Source organism: Nothobranchius furzeri, chromosome 4, assembly GCF_043380555.1.
Source record: "Nothobranchius furzeri strain GRZ-AD chromosome 4, NfurGRZ-RIMD1, whole genome shotgun sequence".
NCBI lineage: Eukaryota > Metazoa > Chordata > Actinopteri > Cyprinodontiformes > Nothobranchiidae > Nothobranchius > Nothobranchius furzeri.
In genome coordinates, this window is record NC_091744.1 from 56,621,136 (window position 1) to 56,637,230 (window position 16,095).

General features: G+C 41.1%; 1 protein-coding gene and 1 long non-coding RNA gene across 3 annotated transcripts in view; both read left to right on the forward strand.

The window, feature by feature from the left end:
• The first annotated feature begins 1,229 nt into the window (after positions 1 to 1,229).
• ppm1h (protein phosphatase, Mg2+/Mn2+ dependent, 1H) overlaps positions 1,230 to 16,095 on the forward strand; it is a 98,393-nt gene continuing 83,527 nt past the window's right edge. For both annotated transcript variants that reach the window (XM_015976003.3, XM_070550292.1), the window contains exon 1: positions 1,230 to 1,738. In XM_015976003.3, coding sequence (XP_015831489.1) covers positions 1,503 to 1,738 — 236 coding nt within the window. In that variant the 5' untranslated portion in view covers positions 1,230 to 1,502. The remainder of the gene's footprint in view (positions 1,739 to 16,095) is intronic.
• Positions 3,226 to 10,572, forward strand: LOC107390666 (uncharacterized). Its single transcript, XR_001573573.3, has 2 exons — positions 3,226 to 8,936; positions 9,658 to 10,572. It is a non-coding gene; the product is annotated as an uncharacterized lncRNA (long non-coding RNA).

The following is a 16,095-nucleotide window of genomic DNA, read 5'->3' on the forward strand; positions in this document are numbered from 1 at the left end:
GTAGACTATACATATAAAGTTCTAACATGATTTTAATAATAATTCGTTAAGTGGGCCGTTCTGGGGTCTGAAACTCCAGGGCTGAAAATGTGTCCCACTCCGGCCCTGGTGCTTAACGTGTATGTCTGCACACCCGTGTGCGTCGCGGTTATTCCAGTCTGTTAGAATGACCGACAGCCTTGAGATTTCAAAAGAAACTGTTAAAAACGGAAAATATCCTGTTAACCAACACATTCTCCCACCCAAAGCGAAATGACATTTGGTGAGCAAGCGTTTGTTTCCGACGTGTTGGGAGGCGACGTGCTGTGCCAGAGCGTCGTTTTCCAACTGCAGCTGGAAAACTGAGAATTCACTGAATTGTGACCTTTACCCTCTTGCTCTTTAACCTTCCCCTTACCTCCATCCTAACCTTAACCCTCTTGCGCATGCAAAACTTTGTTTCTAGTTGTAACATCCCTTTCAAACACAGTTAACGGGAAGTTTCGAATGAGAAACTGGGTTAAGGTTAGGATGGGGGTGAGGGGAAGGTTAAATAGCAAGAGGTTAGAGGTTAAATGTTGGTAAAATGTGCATTTTACCGACAGAAACCGACGCTCTGGCACAGCGCGCCGCCTCCCGACACGTTGGGAGTCCAAAAGCATCAGAAACAAACGCTTGGTCACCCATCACCATTTTTCTACGCTTCGGGTGTAAGATTGTGTTGGGTAAATTTTTTTGCCTTCTTGTGCATGACAGCCCTTCACACAACAGGTGTACCATTTTTTGCAGGATTATAAGCTCACAACACACAAAGCGACAGGTGCTTCCTTTGTTTGTACACCTAGCTGTCCCATCATGCAACACGCAACAGACAAGGACTGATTGACTTGTTAAATCGCAGTTAAGAGTAAGACTATCACTTTAATGGATTTCTAAAATATCATAAACCCTGGAAATGGGTACACTGTAAATACCCCTAGCACCCACACTTGCCCTGTAAGTGAGCAAACAAAATGCCTAATCAACCTCATAAAGACAATCCACACATTACATCTAATACTGTTCATGCTGAATTTGCCTGCAGGTTGTGTGTGTGTGTGTGTGTGTGTGTGTGTGTGTGTGTGTGTGTGTGTGTGTGTGTGTGTGTGTGTGTGTGTGTGTGTGTGTGTGTTTGCTTTTTGATAGGTGCATGGGGATCAGAAGCTGCACTTTGTTCTGGTGACCATCACTATTAGATTACTCACCTTTGACCTCCTGCACTGCCAATATTGAGCTTACTGAGAAACAAGTGCGTCTACAAATCCTCAAGCCGAAACCAGTTTGTCACGTGACCAGTGTGTGTGTGTGTGTGTGTGTGTGTGTGTGTGTGTGTGTGTGTTTAGCTCCTATTTCCGCGTTCACCGCGGGAGCTGGATGAGTCTCCAGCGCCTTGTGTCTGCAGTGAAGCAGCGTCGCCGTGCGGGGGATCTGCCAGGCTGCGGGAGGACCCTCACGCAGTCTGATCGTCTGTGCCCAGCCGGAGCATGCTGACGCGGGTGAAGTCGGCGGTGGCCAGCTTTATGGGGGGAATGATGGCCGGTGGCTCCAACGGAGACCATGATCCCAACGGGCCGGACCTTCCGCTGAAATACCCCTACAGCAGACCGGAGTTCCTCGGACTCTCGCCGGACGAGGTGGAGTGCTCGGCGGACCACATCGCCAGACCGATCCTCATCCTGAAGGAGACCAAGCGGCTGCCGTGGTCCACCGGCTACGCAGAGTGAGTACCCTGCGTCCATCTTTACGGCAGAGCCGCCGCAGCATCCTTCAGGAGGGAGAAAACACAACAACCGAGAGCTTTCACTGTTTTTATGACCCGATTCCGTCTAGTTATAATTAGATGCAAAGATAAAGTGCAGCAGCTTGTTAATCCCTCAGTATCACGCAGATCTTTGGAGTCCACTCTCACTGTGATGCAAAGATAATAAGGTCACTGAAAATCTAAGTGTTTTTGATTTGCATCAGAGTGAGAATCCCAGCCTTAGATTCTCTTTCTTCCCCTCATCCTTTCAAATCCTCTTATGCAATAATTGATGGCTAAATCATGTGTTCTATTATTCATATAACTCTTAGGCTGGGTGGATATTCACCTCCCTGCACCCCCTAGGCTGCAATAAACTGGTTTGTTTTGTATTTGTAATGGACCTGCTATGAACAGCATTCCATCCGGATGCAAAAAGGGTCATTTGTTATGCGTTAGCAGCGAGCTAAGACATCAGATGACCAGAGGAATTGACTGAAAATGAAGTAAGATATTTAGAGGAGCCAGTACAGCTGCCTGAAGTTTGAGTAACATATTAATTACACCTCCATCAACTGTATAAACAAGGAGAATCAAGATCAAAAGAAACGTTGATGCTGCTGCCTGAGATTGATTAGGGTCACCATGGCAACTCCACTCAGGAAAGCTGTAAAATATATCAAAATGCAATTTTATCCATCCAATTTTCCATGACTTGTTTCAAGTCTGATGGAGCTCACTTGTTTCACCACATTTCTGTTTTCAGTAAATTTTGTGCTATTAAAAATCAACGCATACGGTTTTTGATTGACAGTGAGATTCAGTGATCTTTGCAGCTCATTCCAGTCCTTGGAGCAGCAAACTTGAATGAGGAGCGGCCGAAGAAGGTGTGAGCTTTGGGAATAACCATAGGGATTAGGTTACTGGAACATAAATTGCGCTGGTTGTTGGAAGTGATGAGTAATGAGCGAAGATATGACGGGGTTCTACCGGGGACTGTTTTGTATTTAAATTGATACCAACAACCTGCGGGAATGGAGTGATGGCCAGGTAACGAGTGAGTACAGATCATTATGATGAGTAGTAAAAAAGGCACTATTGACGAAACAGATTGCTGAGTGATAAATGACATCGAGTTTATGAAGACGTTTTTGGAAGCAGTCCTATAAATGATGTCACCGTAATCTTATAAGATAGGAAGGATTGTCATTTTGACCAACACATTCTCACAAACAAGACGTCAAAATATGACGCGTGTGACCAAGCCTCAATATATGACGATTCGGGACGCCCCAGCGCATCAGGAGACGACGATCAGGGACACGCTGGGTCACGTGGCTCCGCTGGCATCACTGTTTGACGCGCGCGGTCACACGGACATTATTCGACTATTTAACCTTCCCCTCACCCCAATCCTAACCTTAAGGTCCATAAACTGTGACCTTAAGGTTAGGATTGGGGTGAGGGGAAGGTTAAGTAGTTCACAAGTAGTTCTAATGTCCGTCTCACCACCGGCGTTGGTTACCGACGCTCTGGGACAATGCGTCAGCTGTTTGTTCCTGATCGTCATATCCTGACACGCTGGGGCATCCCGAAACGTCATATATTAACGCTTGGTCACATGCGTCATATTTTGACGCCTTGGGTGTGAGAATGTGCGTTTTGACCACGGTTTGCTTTGCAGAATGAGTAAAGGATGACCTGTTGGTATAGAAACCCAATTCTTGACTTGACTTTAGAAAGCAAATCCTTGCAAATTGTAGGAAATCACATATTTTCTTTGTTTTCACGGTTTAATAATTATTATGGTAAATGTATTATTTATAAATGAAGCACCTTCTAGGGTTCTGATGCTGAACCAGCATCCCATCTTGGACCAGCATACTGGTCCAGCAGGATTATTTAATGATATTTGGACATCTCGCCGAGTCTCATCTCGTCTTTCATGTGGATGATTGGTCAAACTGTAGAAAAATATATTCTTTTTGTGCGATGCCTGGTGAAAAAATTTGCTATGTCCAATTTCTGTACATTTAACCAGATCATAATCCATTCACTGTGAGAGTGTTTTGAAAAACTTTCAGCTACAAATTATATTTTACCTATTGTAAAAGATTGGCACAGTTATGGTGTTTAAATGTTAAATAGTGTGGCCATTGTTACTTGGGTTAGCTCTAGAAGTTATGCAATTATTAAGATGCATCCAATGACTGCTTTCTGGGATTTTAATTCATGAGACAGAGGCAAAAACATTATGATGCACCCCTCTCCTTGTGGTGGCGTGTGATAAGGAAGGTAAAATGCAAACACATTGGGACATAATTAAGATAGTTTGTGACAAAACTGCACCTAGAAAATTAGCACAACTGTCCCCCCGATTGTCACAATTAGCTTACACTTTCGCCACATGCCCCACATGACTCGGCTATATGCAAAACTTGCAAACTTGTGAAACATATTTTCTGTATGTAACATAAAACATTTTATACTTTTTCCCAGCTAGTCAAGGATACGTGGAAATGTGTATTTGACTGTAGCATCAGCCAGGACTGAGAGGGTGTGGACACCTGTCTGAGATATAGCAGTACCAGCCAATGCAGGTCAAGTCAACATGAGGTGCTGTAATTGTCTTTAGAGACAGTCTGTTGCATGGAAGGGTTAAAGTGGTCCGGTGGTCATTAAATATAGATTCAAACTAAAAGCCTGTATGGATGCATTGAAGACAAGTTGGATACAGAGTGAGATACTTCTCTAATGACAATATTTTCAGTAACTCAATAGAAAAGTAATACACTAGCTACTCTTTCATTCTTTATAGTCTATTGTAGTGGTAATCCCTATAGTTTCTCTGCACTCGTGACCGTTTATTCTTTTGTCAAGAACGTTCATGATGATAATCAGCGTTGTGAAGTAAAATCATACTGATGGGTCTAGCAGAGCGACTTGCAAAGCTCTAGTTCACTTCCACATGACTAGGCCTGTATCCAGACTCATTCCTATGTTGCTCTCAGGGAGACAGGAAGAACAGTTGAGCTTTATTGGGGGAATCTGATGCAGTGGGTGCATGGTCCAGTGAGTACGGAGTGGATCAGTGGTTATTGTTCACTCCAACTTAAGTCACCTTCACTTCTTCAACAGACAAGCTCACTTTATATTCCAGACACAGTAACCACAGCTGGTTCCTTCACTAGTTATTATTGTAAAGATAATTTATGCAGCTTGACACCTTATCAAGACACAGAAATATTAAAACTAGAGCCAACATGGCTGAGTTCTTTTTTATATAGATGATAAAGGTTGTAGTAGCGGTTCATGCAAACTAGAGATCGACCAAAATGGGTTTTTCTAGTGCCAATGGCGATATGTAGAGGCCATGATCAGCCAATGGCCAGTATGTGCTGCCAATTTTGGGCCAATAGTTGTTTTTGTTATCTAGACAGTTTGTGCCTTATTTGCATGCTAAAATGTGAGTAATAACAACTGATGCACAACTCTGAACCTGAAATCATGTTTAACCTCTGAATTAACTAATTCTTGAATTTTAATTTTGCACACTGTAATATAAAACAAAAGATTCAACCAAAGCCGATCAAGCAAATCAATAAACGGACAGAGACTTAAATATAAAATAGATTAATAAGAATAATTATCAGTTCAAAATATTGTTTTAAAGCATTTATTAAGCAGATTATTTTCAGGAACACAGATATACATTTAAATAAAATTCGGCAGCAGCATAGTCTGCCCACAGGTCGACACAACAAAAGAGGCATATCGGCCAATGCCAGTATGTAAAAAATAATCCTAGACATAGATAGATCTGTCTATTTCTAATGAATGCCTACACTTGAATGATCACTTTACTCTGCTTAATACTGAAAAGAAAAATTATGAGCTGAAAAATGTTATGAATCTCTTGTGCCATAACTCAGACAAGAATGTTAAATCCTATTCCTTCCACGTTTACTTGTGTCAAATAAATGGCAAAATAAAACAATTATGAACATGTGCCCTTCAAAAGGTTTGAAGATTGCATTTATGCGAATGCTGTTTTACTTAGTAACAGTAAAGGACATCTTTGGGACCGCTTTTCCTGTGGGAATAGTAATGATAACATAACACAACAAAATGCATAGGTCATATAATACAAATGCATTTTTATGTACTTCACACGCATTTTAAAAATAAAACTCAATGAAGCCCCATTCATACAAAAGAAAAGCTTCTGTCAGTCTTACCCCCAAATGATCCAAGGACCACTACCAATCCTCGGTCCAGTGGTGGGAGACACCTGTGCAATCATGTCTTCTGTACTCGGACTTCACATGGGAGAGTAAAAGCTTCACAAAGGGCAAAGATCAGTTGTCGCAGTGGGATTTCATCCCACTCATTCTCTTCCTATCAGATCCAGATCCATTAATGTGCAACCCCAGCCATGTGTGATCAATGGTTAATCAATACGCTTGTCTGTAATCTAAACATGCGTGCTACTGACATGTTAGCAGGTCAGTAGGCTGTCAGGTGTGAGCGTCTGAGTTACTTTGGTTTCTTCCTCCTACAAAGAAGTTGTATAATGTTAATGTGAGTGTTGGACTATGGAGTGGAAGCACATGAGCAGCATTGCACACAAAGAGCTTCCCAGTGCTCAGTCACATGACGCAGCACATGTTCTTGTGTTGTTTCTCTTTCATCCGCATGGCTCTGGAGGAACAGGTCAATGTTGTTTCACTTCCTGGACAGATTTATAAATCTGTTCATTAAAGCAAAAAGAGAGAATGTGAGGGAAATAGAAGCTTTGTGCAACGACTAAGAAAGCAATGCAATGTGTAAAAGTAATTCCAATAATAAATAAATAATGGCCTATTTCAAATCTTGATTTTTTTAAACATGTTTGCTTGTCACTGCTTCTGCATGATGATTTCACTGGATCTGGTTAAACACAAAAGAATCATTAAATTAGAGCAAGAACAACAGTTTATAATATATTACAATAAAATTAAAAGATGCTTAAATATCTAAAAACAAACTGTTTTGGTTTTCTTTTCTCTTTGCCCCCGGCTCTGTTTTCTCCCCACAATCTGGCATCTGTGCTTTTTTTGTTGTGCAACACTGTGAAGCAGCCAGTCACTCCTGATCTGCATTGATCTGTTTGCTAAGTTTGTGAAATTCACATAAAAACCCAACACGTTCCTGTGGTTCAAACATGTCCCAAAGCAAAGGTGGAAAACTTTTATCGAACCTGACCTGAAGCAAAGATACGCATCAGGTTCTCACACGTTAGTAATCAGAATAAATCTGACATCTTGTTTGGCAAATGAGATTATGTGTTACAGATTATCCTTTATGTGTAAAAAAAAATCAGTTTATTTTAATTTTCTAAACTTAAATCTCACCAATAGTCAGTGTTGAGTTTGTGTTAACAGTAAGGACACACACACACACACACACACACACACACACACACACACACACACACACACACACACACACACACACACACACACACACACACACACACACATGCACGCACGCACGCACGCACGCACACACACACACACACACACATGCGCACGTACACACACCATCTAAGGTTATGCAGTGAAACCAAGCAACTAAGCTGTGCAATAAAATAAAATAAATAAAAAGAATTATCAAGGTCACAACATCAGTGAACGGTGGCCCAGAAGGTTCAACTAAGTACGAAACCACAACAAAAATGCACAAAAGAAGTCATAATAAAACAGTTGTAAAGATATTATGAAATGAAAAAGCATAATATGTTTTTAAAATATCCATATAATTTTTAAACAAGGAAGGTACACAATGACTTTATATCTTTATATCAATTTAACAGGTGAAACTGCTATGCTAGCAATTAGCCTCTATGCTAGCAACATGTTGCTCCGTATCTAAGCGGTTATTACATGTATTCTCACAAGTTTGCTCAATCTGAGAGCCTCTGGGTAAATGTAATGCTCTAAACTTTGCATTTGGCATCCTGGTTTCTAATTATTTGGGGATGTTCAACGCCAACAGAGTTCCATTTTCCATTCTACTTGTGTGGAGAGTAGTGATGTGTTGGTCGCGAACGGGCCGGCTCTACGAGCCGGCTCTTTGAAGTGAACAACGGGAGCCGGCTCGTAATTGGGAGCTGTCCCCTCCCCCCTCCCCTCTTGCTTTGGTGAAAGCTACAGGCGATTGGTCAACATGTGCAACTGCGTGTCCAGACTGTCCGCACACAGAGCAGTAGGGGCGGGGAAGAGTATGAAGGTCAATCTGTTTCAAAAAGCACAAACCTGTAGATCTGTTGTGTGTATTTGTACTACATGATGGGTGCTTGAAAACAGTGTGTGTGTGTGCGTGCAGTACAGTGTGAGGAGCTGTACACCAACACCCGTAAACCTGTAAAGCTAAATATGCACCTGTAAGAAACACTCACATGCATTTGAAATAAAATACAGTTGTGTGTGACATTTTCAACTACAAGTCTGTAAACACAAGTGTACAGATCTGTTTCTGCACACGCTCAACTTTTTTATTACAGTTGCACAGCTTTCCTCTCACACATCTGATTTTTGAAACTATTTTCACGATTAATATGTGTCAAAATGCACAAGTTTGTAAATTTGTTGTCTGATTCCGTACAACACAATGTGGACTTGAAGATTGGATGTGAGTGTGTGTACCGTAAAAGGTGAGCTTGAAGTTTTGAGGTGAGTGTCTGTGCATTAAAACGTGAGAAGCTGCACATCAACATGTGTGAAATTGTGAAGATAAATGGTACTTGTAAGAAAAAGTAAATTGTATGTGAAACAAAATAAACTTACATGTAAAATTTTCTTCTGCGACCCAGTAAATACAACTTCTCAAATACGTTTCTGCGCATGCTCAGTTGTTGTTTTACAAGCGCACAACTCTCCTCTCGCGAGTCTGACTTTTGAAACACTTCTGGCAGGTTGTGTGTTGCAAATTGCAGCTGTGTGTATCTGCAGAGGCGAGCGGAGCAGGGGATGAGGGCGAGGGTGGGGGCGGAAGGAGGAGCCACAGAGGGAGGGTTGTCATTGGTCGGCTCTGGTTTCCAGGACAACAGGCTCAACCAATCAGAGTGAGAGCTGCGTTTTTCCCTCGGCTTTCAGTCCGCTGCCGTCTGCAGTTCGCGATGGCTGAACGAGCTGGGGTAAGTACATTTCAAAGGACTTTCTAAACTTATTTTAGTCATTTCCTCGTCTTTTTATTTAAACAAGGTGACACACTAACATAACGTCATGCTATTTATACCATTATTAAGGCCTTATAAGATATTTGTACAAATATGTAGTCTAGCTAAAGTTTATATGAGCTGCTTTGCTAAGTTAGCAGAAACAAAAACGCCACTGCTAACACTGAAGTCTTGCATTAAGGCCACTGTGTTTGGGTATAATCCCAGGGGTGTTTCTCAATGTCAGGCTTTGAGGACACTGTCCTTCCTTGGTCAAAGAAAACAGTTAAATGGAGCTGACTTGCGTCACGTGACCAGGGCTCCCGTGATGGTCACATGATGTGCGGCAAAGTTATAATTATACTTATAAGTTGTATAATGAGCATTTTACTTTTTAAATTGCGTGTATATTGCTTGAATTACATGTATAAGGGAGTTACTAATTGCTGGCCATCAAAGCTGCAACGATTAGGCAGCACCAACTAACCAACTTCTGATTAAAAAAATAAACATTTTAGATATCAGCCTGATAGTTACAATTAGTTTTTTTAATCACCAGTAAAACAATAAAAAGTAATCATTTGAAACCTTTAACTCTTGTTTCCTTTCTCGGGGATCCTATTAATAATAACTGTTACATGTGATATTTAAAATCTGCATTTGATGGCTCTTTTAGTAACCCTTCATTTTTGTTTTTCAGGAACTGCTGCTCAACTATCTGCTTGAAAGACTTTACAACCGTTCCTCTAATTGGCTTGATCGAGTTCCTCTAGATCTCGATTTTTTGGAATTTGTATGTTGTCAGGAGCTGGTTATTCTGGGTGCTATCTCAAACCATTTGACGTCCCTCAGGACATTTTAAATGCACTTGCCCAAGTTTATCAGAGACCTGCAGTCAAAATAAAAAAGCACAAATTATTGTTGCTCACGAAAGAGGAGCCATTGGTCGTCCCAAACTACTTATTCCTGAGAAATACACAGAACACCTCATTTCTTTAGGTTTACCTGTCACGTGTATTGCACAGCTGCTGGGGATATCTAGAGTTACATTACACAGGCAAGTGAAAGAATGGGGTTTAAGTGTGAGCCAAACTTACAGCACCATGACTCACGATGAGCTAGACTCTCTAGTGTCACAGATCCATGCCAGAAACCCAAATGCAGGGTATAGATTGATAATAATAATAATGCATTGAACTTATATAGCGCTTTTCAAGTCACCATGATGAAAGGTCTGCTGAAGTCACAAGGATATAGACTTCAGTGGGAGCGTGTTCGGTCCTCTATGCGCAGATTAGACACTGCAGGCGTGGTTTCCTGAATGTCCTATCTCCGTTGTGTGGTCAGAAGAACGTATTCTGTGCCTAGCCCACAATCATTTTATTGCAGGAGCTTTACATTCCACAGATTGAATGGGAATCCAGTGGACTCATCGACAATGAACACAACTCTAGTGTTCAAGTTCCAGAAGTTGAATGCCCGCTAAGTCCAGGAGAATATTCTGGACTCTGTGCAGCTGTGGATCCACTGAGGTCAATCTTGGGATTGACAGTTATTTAGCCACACGGCATTACATGCAAACCATTGGCTATAATAAAATCTTTCATTTTTTGCATCTTGTCATCAATGACTTGTATAAAATGTCTGTGAAGGATCTTCATAAGTCTCCATTATCTAACTGAACACGTTATTTTAATCTCCGTTATCTCTTACCACATCTGAACTTGAAAGTACAGATTAAATGACTCGTGAGCATTTGAAAATGTTTGCATGATAATATTCTTCGATGGCAAACTAAAAGAATTAAACCTTCTTAAGTTAAAATTATAGTAATCTTGTGTGTACAAAAAATCTAACTGCCCTTTCTTATTCTCTTGGATATTGAAATTCCCAAATTTGTGAGAATAATGAAAGTTTTGTTGCAATTTGATGTTTTTTTTTATTTAAAAACCTGCAAGTCTAACGTGTTAATATAGGTTACAATCATTTGTGAATTCAATAAAATTTTTTAAGTTTTTAAAAATTTTTTTTATTAATAACATCTTGAACTTAAGCAAGTGACAGGAAAAAACATTTAGCATTAAGCTACAAAAATATTGTTCTATTGTCATGACCCTGGATGCAGCAACGTTTTGTTTGTTGCATATGTATAAAATGCAATCTTGAAAATGATTTCTCTACTTGTAAAATTACAATAAAACATTTATCATATAACACAGCTGTGCCTTACTTGTAACTCAATATTCCTGAAACTTTCAGCTGTAACTTGATGGTTAAATAAAAAAAAGATTTGTTTGGTATAACCTGAACAGCACTGGCAAATAGCATGACGTTAAACTTTAGATCAATCCAAAACCATGAACATTGGTTGCTATGCAACTTTCAAGATGATTGCGAAACATCAAATGTTGTGTAGTGGCAGGGCAGACGTAGAATATGGAAGCAGCTAGATGAGGTTGGATGGTCTGCCTGCATTATTTCCACTTTCATATCCTTCATGGGTTTCTCCCATCCAACCCCAAACTTCACGAGCTGCTTCCTTTGCTCTTCATACACTGAAAAAGAAAAGAAAAAATGGCAAAGACAAATGAGATATAAAAGATCTTCTGTGCCATGTTTACACAAGATACTTAGAATGTAGCAAACCCACCTTATCTGCTGTGTCATATAAAACACTTTACTCATTTTAACCCTCCCACTGTCTTCATGGGTGACCCCACCAGGAAAGTTGACCACTGAGCAGGGTTGATGGTTTATCCCTTGAGGTCCATGTGGCAGGGGTGAGGTCTTTCCTGGTGGGGTCACCCATGAAGACAGTGGGAGGGTTAAGGCTTCTAAAATAGTTTGATTGTACACATTTTGTGAAAGACAACTGTTTAAACCTATTATGACTTTAAGGTTTATTCCAATGATTTTCAGGTTTTTGTAATGGTTTTAAAGTGTCATAATGGTCTTGGCCCTTCTAGCCTTTCTGAACTGACTTTACCATACAAACCCTCACGTCCTCTGCACTCCTCTTGCAGCCATCGCCTTGTGATCCCGAATGTCAGGACAAACAACAATGGTCAGGCGTCCTCACAATATAATGGCCCTTGCCTCTGGAGCAGGCTGCCTGAGGACCTCAGGACCAGAGAGAAACTTTAAGAACAGGCCGAAGAATGAACTTTTTTAGCTTAGCTTTTAACTGCTTATTATTTATGATTAAATTTCTTATATTTTAAGAAAGTTTTGTTATATATTTATGATTTGATATTGTTTTACTATTTCTACAATTATATTGGTCACTACTTATTCATACATTACCTCTTTTTATTTCATTCTTTTACTTATTCTAATACTTTACAGCGTTTCCTCAGTGGGAGCCCTCTGCCTCAGGGCCAGTGGTCAGCGGCAGTGGCCTGGGTGCTCTCCAGGTAGTGCTTGGGTGTAGGTGGGGGCCCTTGTCCTCCCTCCTCTGTGAGACCTGTCTCGGTGCCCTGGCTGCTGCTGTGGATCTACTGGAGTTGGATCAGACGGCTCGCCTGATGGCGTTTCCTGACTCATCTGAGTTCTGCCCAGTGTTTGCATATGTTCTCTAATGTGTTGTGTGTGCATGTGGGTATGTGTGTGTGTGTATATGCGTGTTACTGGGTCGGGGAAGGGGGTTTCAATTGACAATGAATTTTGTGGGATATGTCAGGTCTTTTCAATCTGTGGGTCATTTTTTTTCTTCCTCTGAAGCTATTTGAGTTTCATTTTTTTGTTTGAAAAGCGCTTTATAAATAAAGTTGTAGTTTGAGTGTAACCAGAAAAAAGCCAAATACCTGTCTCAACAAATCTACGCAAGTAGCTTGTGATCTAACATTTCACAGCAAGAGGAGATTCGCTGTCATCCTCCAGCTCTTCTTCATCCGGCCAGGTGATGTGGTCCAGAACCATCTGAATGTGACAAAATAAAATAGCATATGATTAAAAAGTGAAATTAGGAAATGCTCATATTTATTGAGTTTTAAGAAATGAATACCTCAGCATTGCAATCTGCCTTTTCCTGGCATCGGAATACGACAGATAAGACATCTGACCTGGCCAGATGTCAGTGCATCCCTGTCCTGGTGGACCAAGGGCTACAAAGAATGAACCTGCGGGCTGGACGTGGCCCACAGACTGTCAGCTGAGTCTAAACAGTGCCTGAAAATAGGATCCCCGAGAAAGGAAACAAGAGTTAAAGGTTTCAAATGATTACTTTTTATTGTTTTACTGGTGATTAAAAAAACTAATTGTAACTATCAGGCTGATATCTAAAATGTTTATTTTTTTAATCAGAAGTTGGTTAGTTGGTGCTGCCTAATCGTTGCAGCTTTGATGGCCAGCAATTAGTAACTCCCTTATACATGTAATTCAAGCAATATACACGCAATTTAAAAAGTAAAATGCTCATTATACAACTTATAAGTATAATTATAACTTTGCCGCACGTCATGTGACCATCACGGGAGCCCTGGTCACGTGACGCAAGTCAGCTCCATTTAACTGTTTTCTTTGACCAAGGAAGGACAGTGTCCTCAAAGCCTGACATTGAGAAACACCCCTGGGATTATACCCAAACACAGTGGCCTTAATGCAAGACTTCAGTGTTAGCAGTGGCGTTTTTGTTTCTGCTAACTTAGCAAAGCAGCTCATATAAACTTTAGCTAGACTACATATTTGTACAAATATCTTATAAGGCCTTAATAATGGTATAAATAGCATGACGTTATGTTAGTGTGTCACCTTGTCTAAATAAAAAGACGAGGAAATGACTAAAATAAGTTTAGAAAGTCCTTTGAAATGTACTTACCCCAGCTCGTTCAGCCATCGCGAACTGCAGACGGCAGCGGACTGAAAGCCGAGGGAAAAACGCAGCTCTCACTCTGATTGGTTGCGCCTGTTGTCCTGGAAACCAGAGCCGACCAATGACAACCCTCCCTCTGTGGCTCCTCCTTCCGCCCCCACCCTCGCCCTCACCCCCTGCTCCGCTCGCCTCTGCAGATACACACAGCTGCAATTTGCAACACACAACCTGCCAGAAGTGTTTCAAAAGTCAGACTCGCGAGAGGAGAGTTGTGCGCTTGTAAAACAACAACTGAGCATGCGCAGAAACGTATTTGAGAAGTTGTATTTACTGGGTCGCAGAAGAAAATTTTACATGTAAGTTTATTTTGTTTCACATACAATTTACTTTTTCTTACAAGTACCATTTATCTTCACAATTTCACACATGTTGATGTGCAGCTTCTCACATTTTAATGCACAGACACTCACCTCAAAACTTCAAGCTCACCTTTTACGGTACACACACTCACATCCAATCTTCAAGTCCACATTGTGTTGTACGGAATCAGACAAAAAATTTACAAACTTGTGCATTTTGACACATATTAATCGTGAAAATAGTTTCAAAAATCAGATGTGTGAGAGGAAAGCTGTGCAACTGTAATAAAAAAGTTGAGCGTGTGCAGAAACAGATCTGTACACTTGTGTTTACAGACTTGTAGTTGAAAATGTCACACACAACTGTATTTTATTTCAAATGCATGTGAGTGTTTCTTACAGGTGCATATTTAGCTTTACAGGTTTACGGGTGTTGGTGTACAGCTCCTCACACTGTACTGCACGCACACACACACACTGTTTTCAAGCACCCATCATGTAGTACAAATACACACAACAGATCTACAGGTTTGTGCTTTTTGAAACAGATTGACCTTCATAGAAGAGGGAGGATCAGACTCAGACACACAGCAGAGCACATGCGGGTGGAGGGAGACGAGAGGGAATGAGGAGGAGGAAAAAGGCGGGCGAGAGAGAGGAGAGTGTGACGAAGACGGTGAGAAAATGAGCGCCAGCTGTCAGAAAGATTATTGAGAAAGTAGTTCACTCTCAACTTTCCAGTTACTTAGGAGATCATAGCCTCCTCGATCACTTTCAGTCTGGCTTTAGACCTCACCACAGCACAGAAACTGCACATCTTCATGTATTAAATGATATTCTGGTGGCAACTGATTCTGGTTCCCATGTCCTTCTGTTACTCCTGGAACTCTCTGCTGCCTTCGACACAGTGGACCATGACATCCTACTTAGGAGGTTGGAGATGAGGTTGGGGGTAACAGGGATCCCACTTCATTGGTTCAGATCATATTTGTCAAATAGACAATTTAGTGTTCACATTGACAGTTTTTCCTCTCCATCTACTCCACTTTGCAAGCTTGTGCCTCAGGGTTCGATTCTAGGGCCACTCCTATTCTCGATTTACTTATTGCCATTCGGGATGATTCTGACTAACCTTGGAACAAGTTATCACCTTTACGCGGACGATTGCCAGATTTTTCTGGCTTTAAGTATACCTGACTCAACACGCCTCCTTGTCAACTGGAGAACTTCCTTTGCCTTAACGAAAACAAGACTGACACCATTCTTTTTAATCCAATAAATCCAACGCATGCACCTGGTGACTACCCTCTACCGTTTTTAAATCTTAAATCCTGTGTATCCAGTCTGGGAGTGAAACTTGACTCTGATCTGTTAATGAGTTCACAAATTAATTCTACAGTCCGGTCCTGCTTTTTCCAACTTCTTCGCATCTCGCGCTTAAAGTCATTAGTCAAACGACCTCAGTTGGAGTCTGATGTTCACGCCTTTGTAACTACACGTTTAGACTACGCGAACTCACTACTTGTTGGTGTCAGCGCCTCAGCAATTGAGCGTCTACAGAGTGCAAAATGCGGCGGCTAGGTTCCTGACAAACACCTAGAGATGCTGTCACATTTCACCCGTCCTTGCACGCTTGCACTGGCTGAATGGTCAAGCCCCGGCTTATCTTTCAGAACTGATAAAGCCTTATGCTCCAACCAGAAACCTGAGATCTGCAGATCATTTGCTTTTGTGCGTCCCGAAAATGAGGTATAAATCACGTGGAGAGCGGGCATTTGCGTTCACTGCTCCTAAACTCTGGAATGCTCTCCCCCTTTGTGTTCGACAGGCCCCAGAACTGGGTCGATTTAAGTCGGTACTAAAGGCCTTCTTCTATCATTTAGCTTTTATTCAATGATCTAGTTTTTAGTGTTTTTACGTTTTATTGTGGCTTTGTATTTTATTGTTGTATGTTTCTTTTACAATTTTT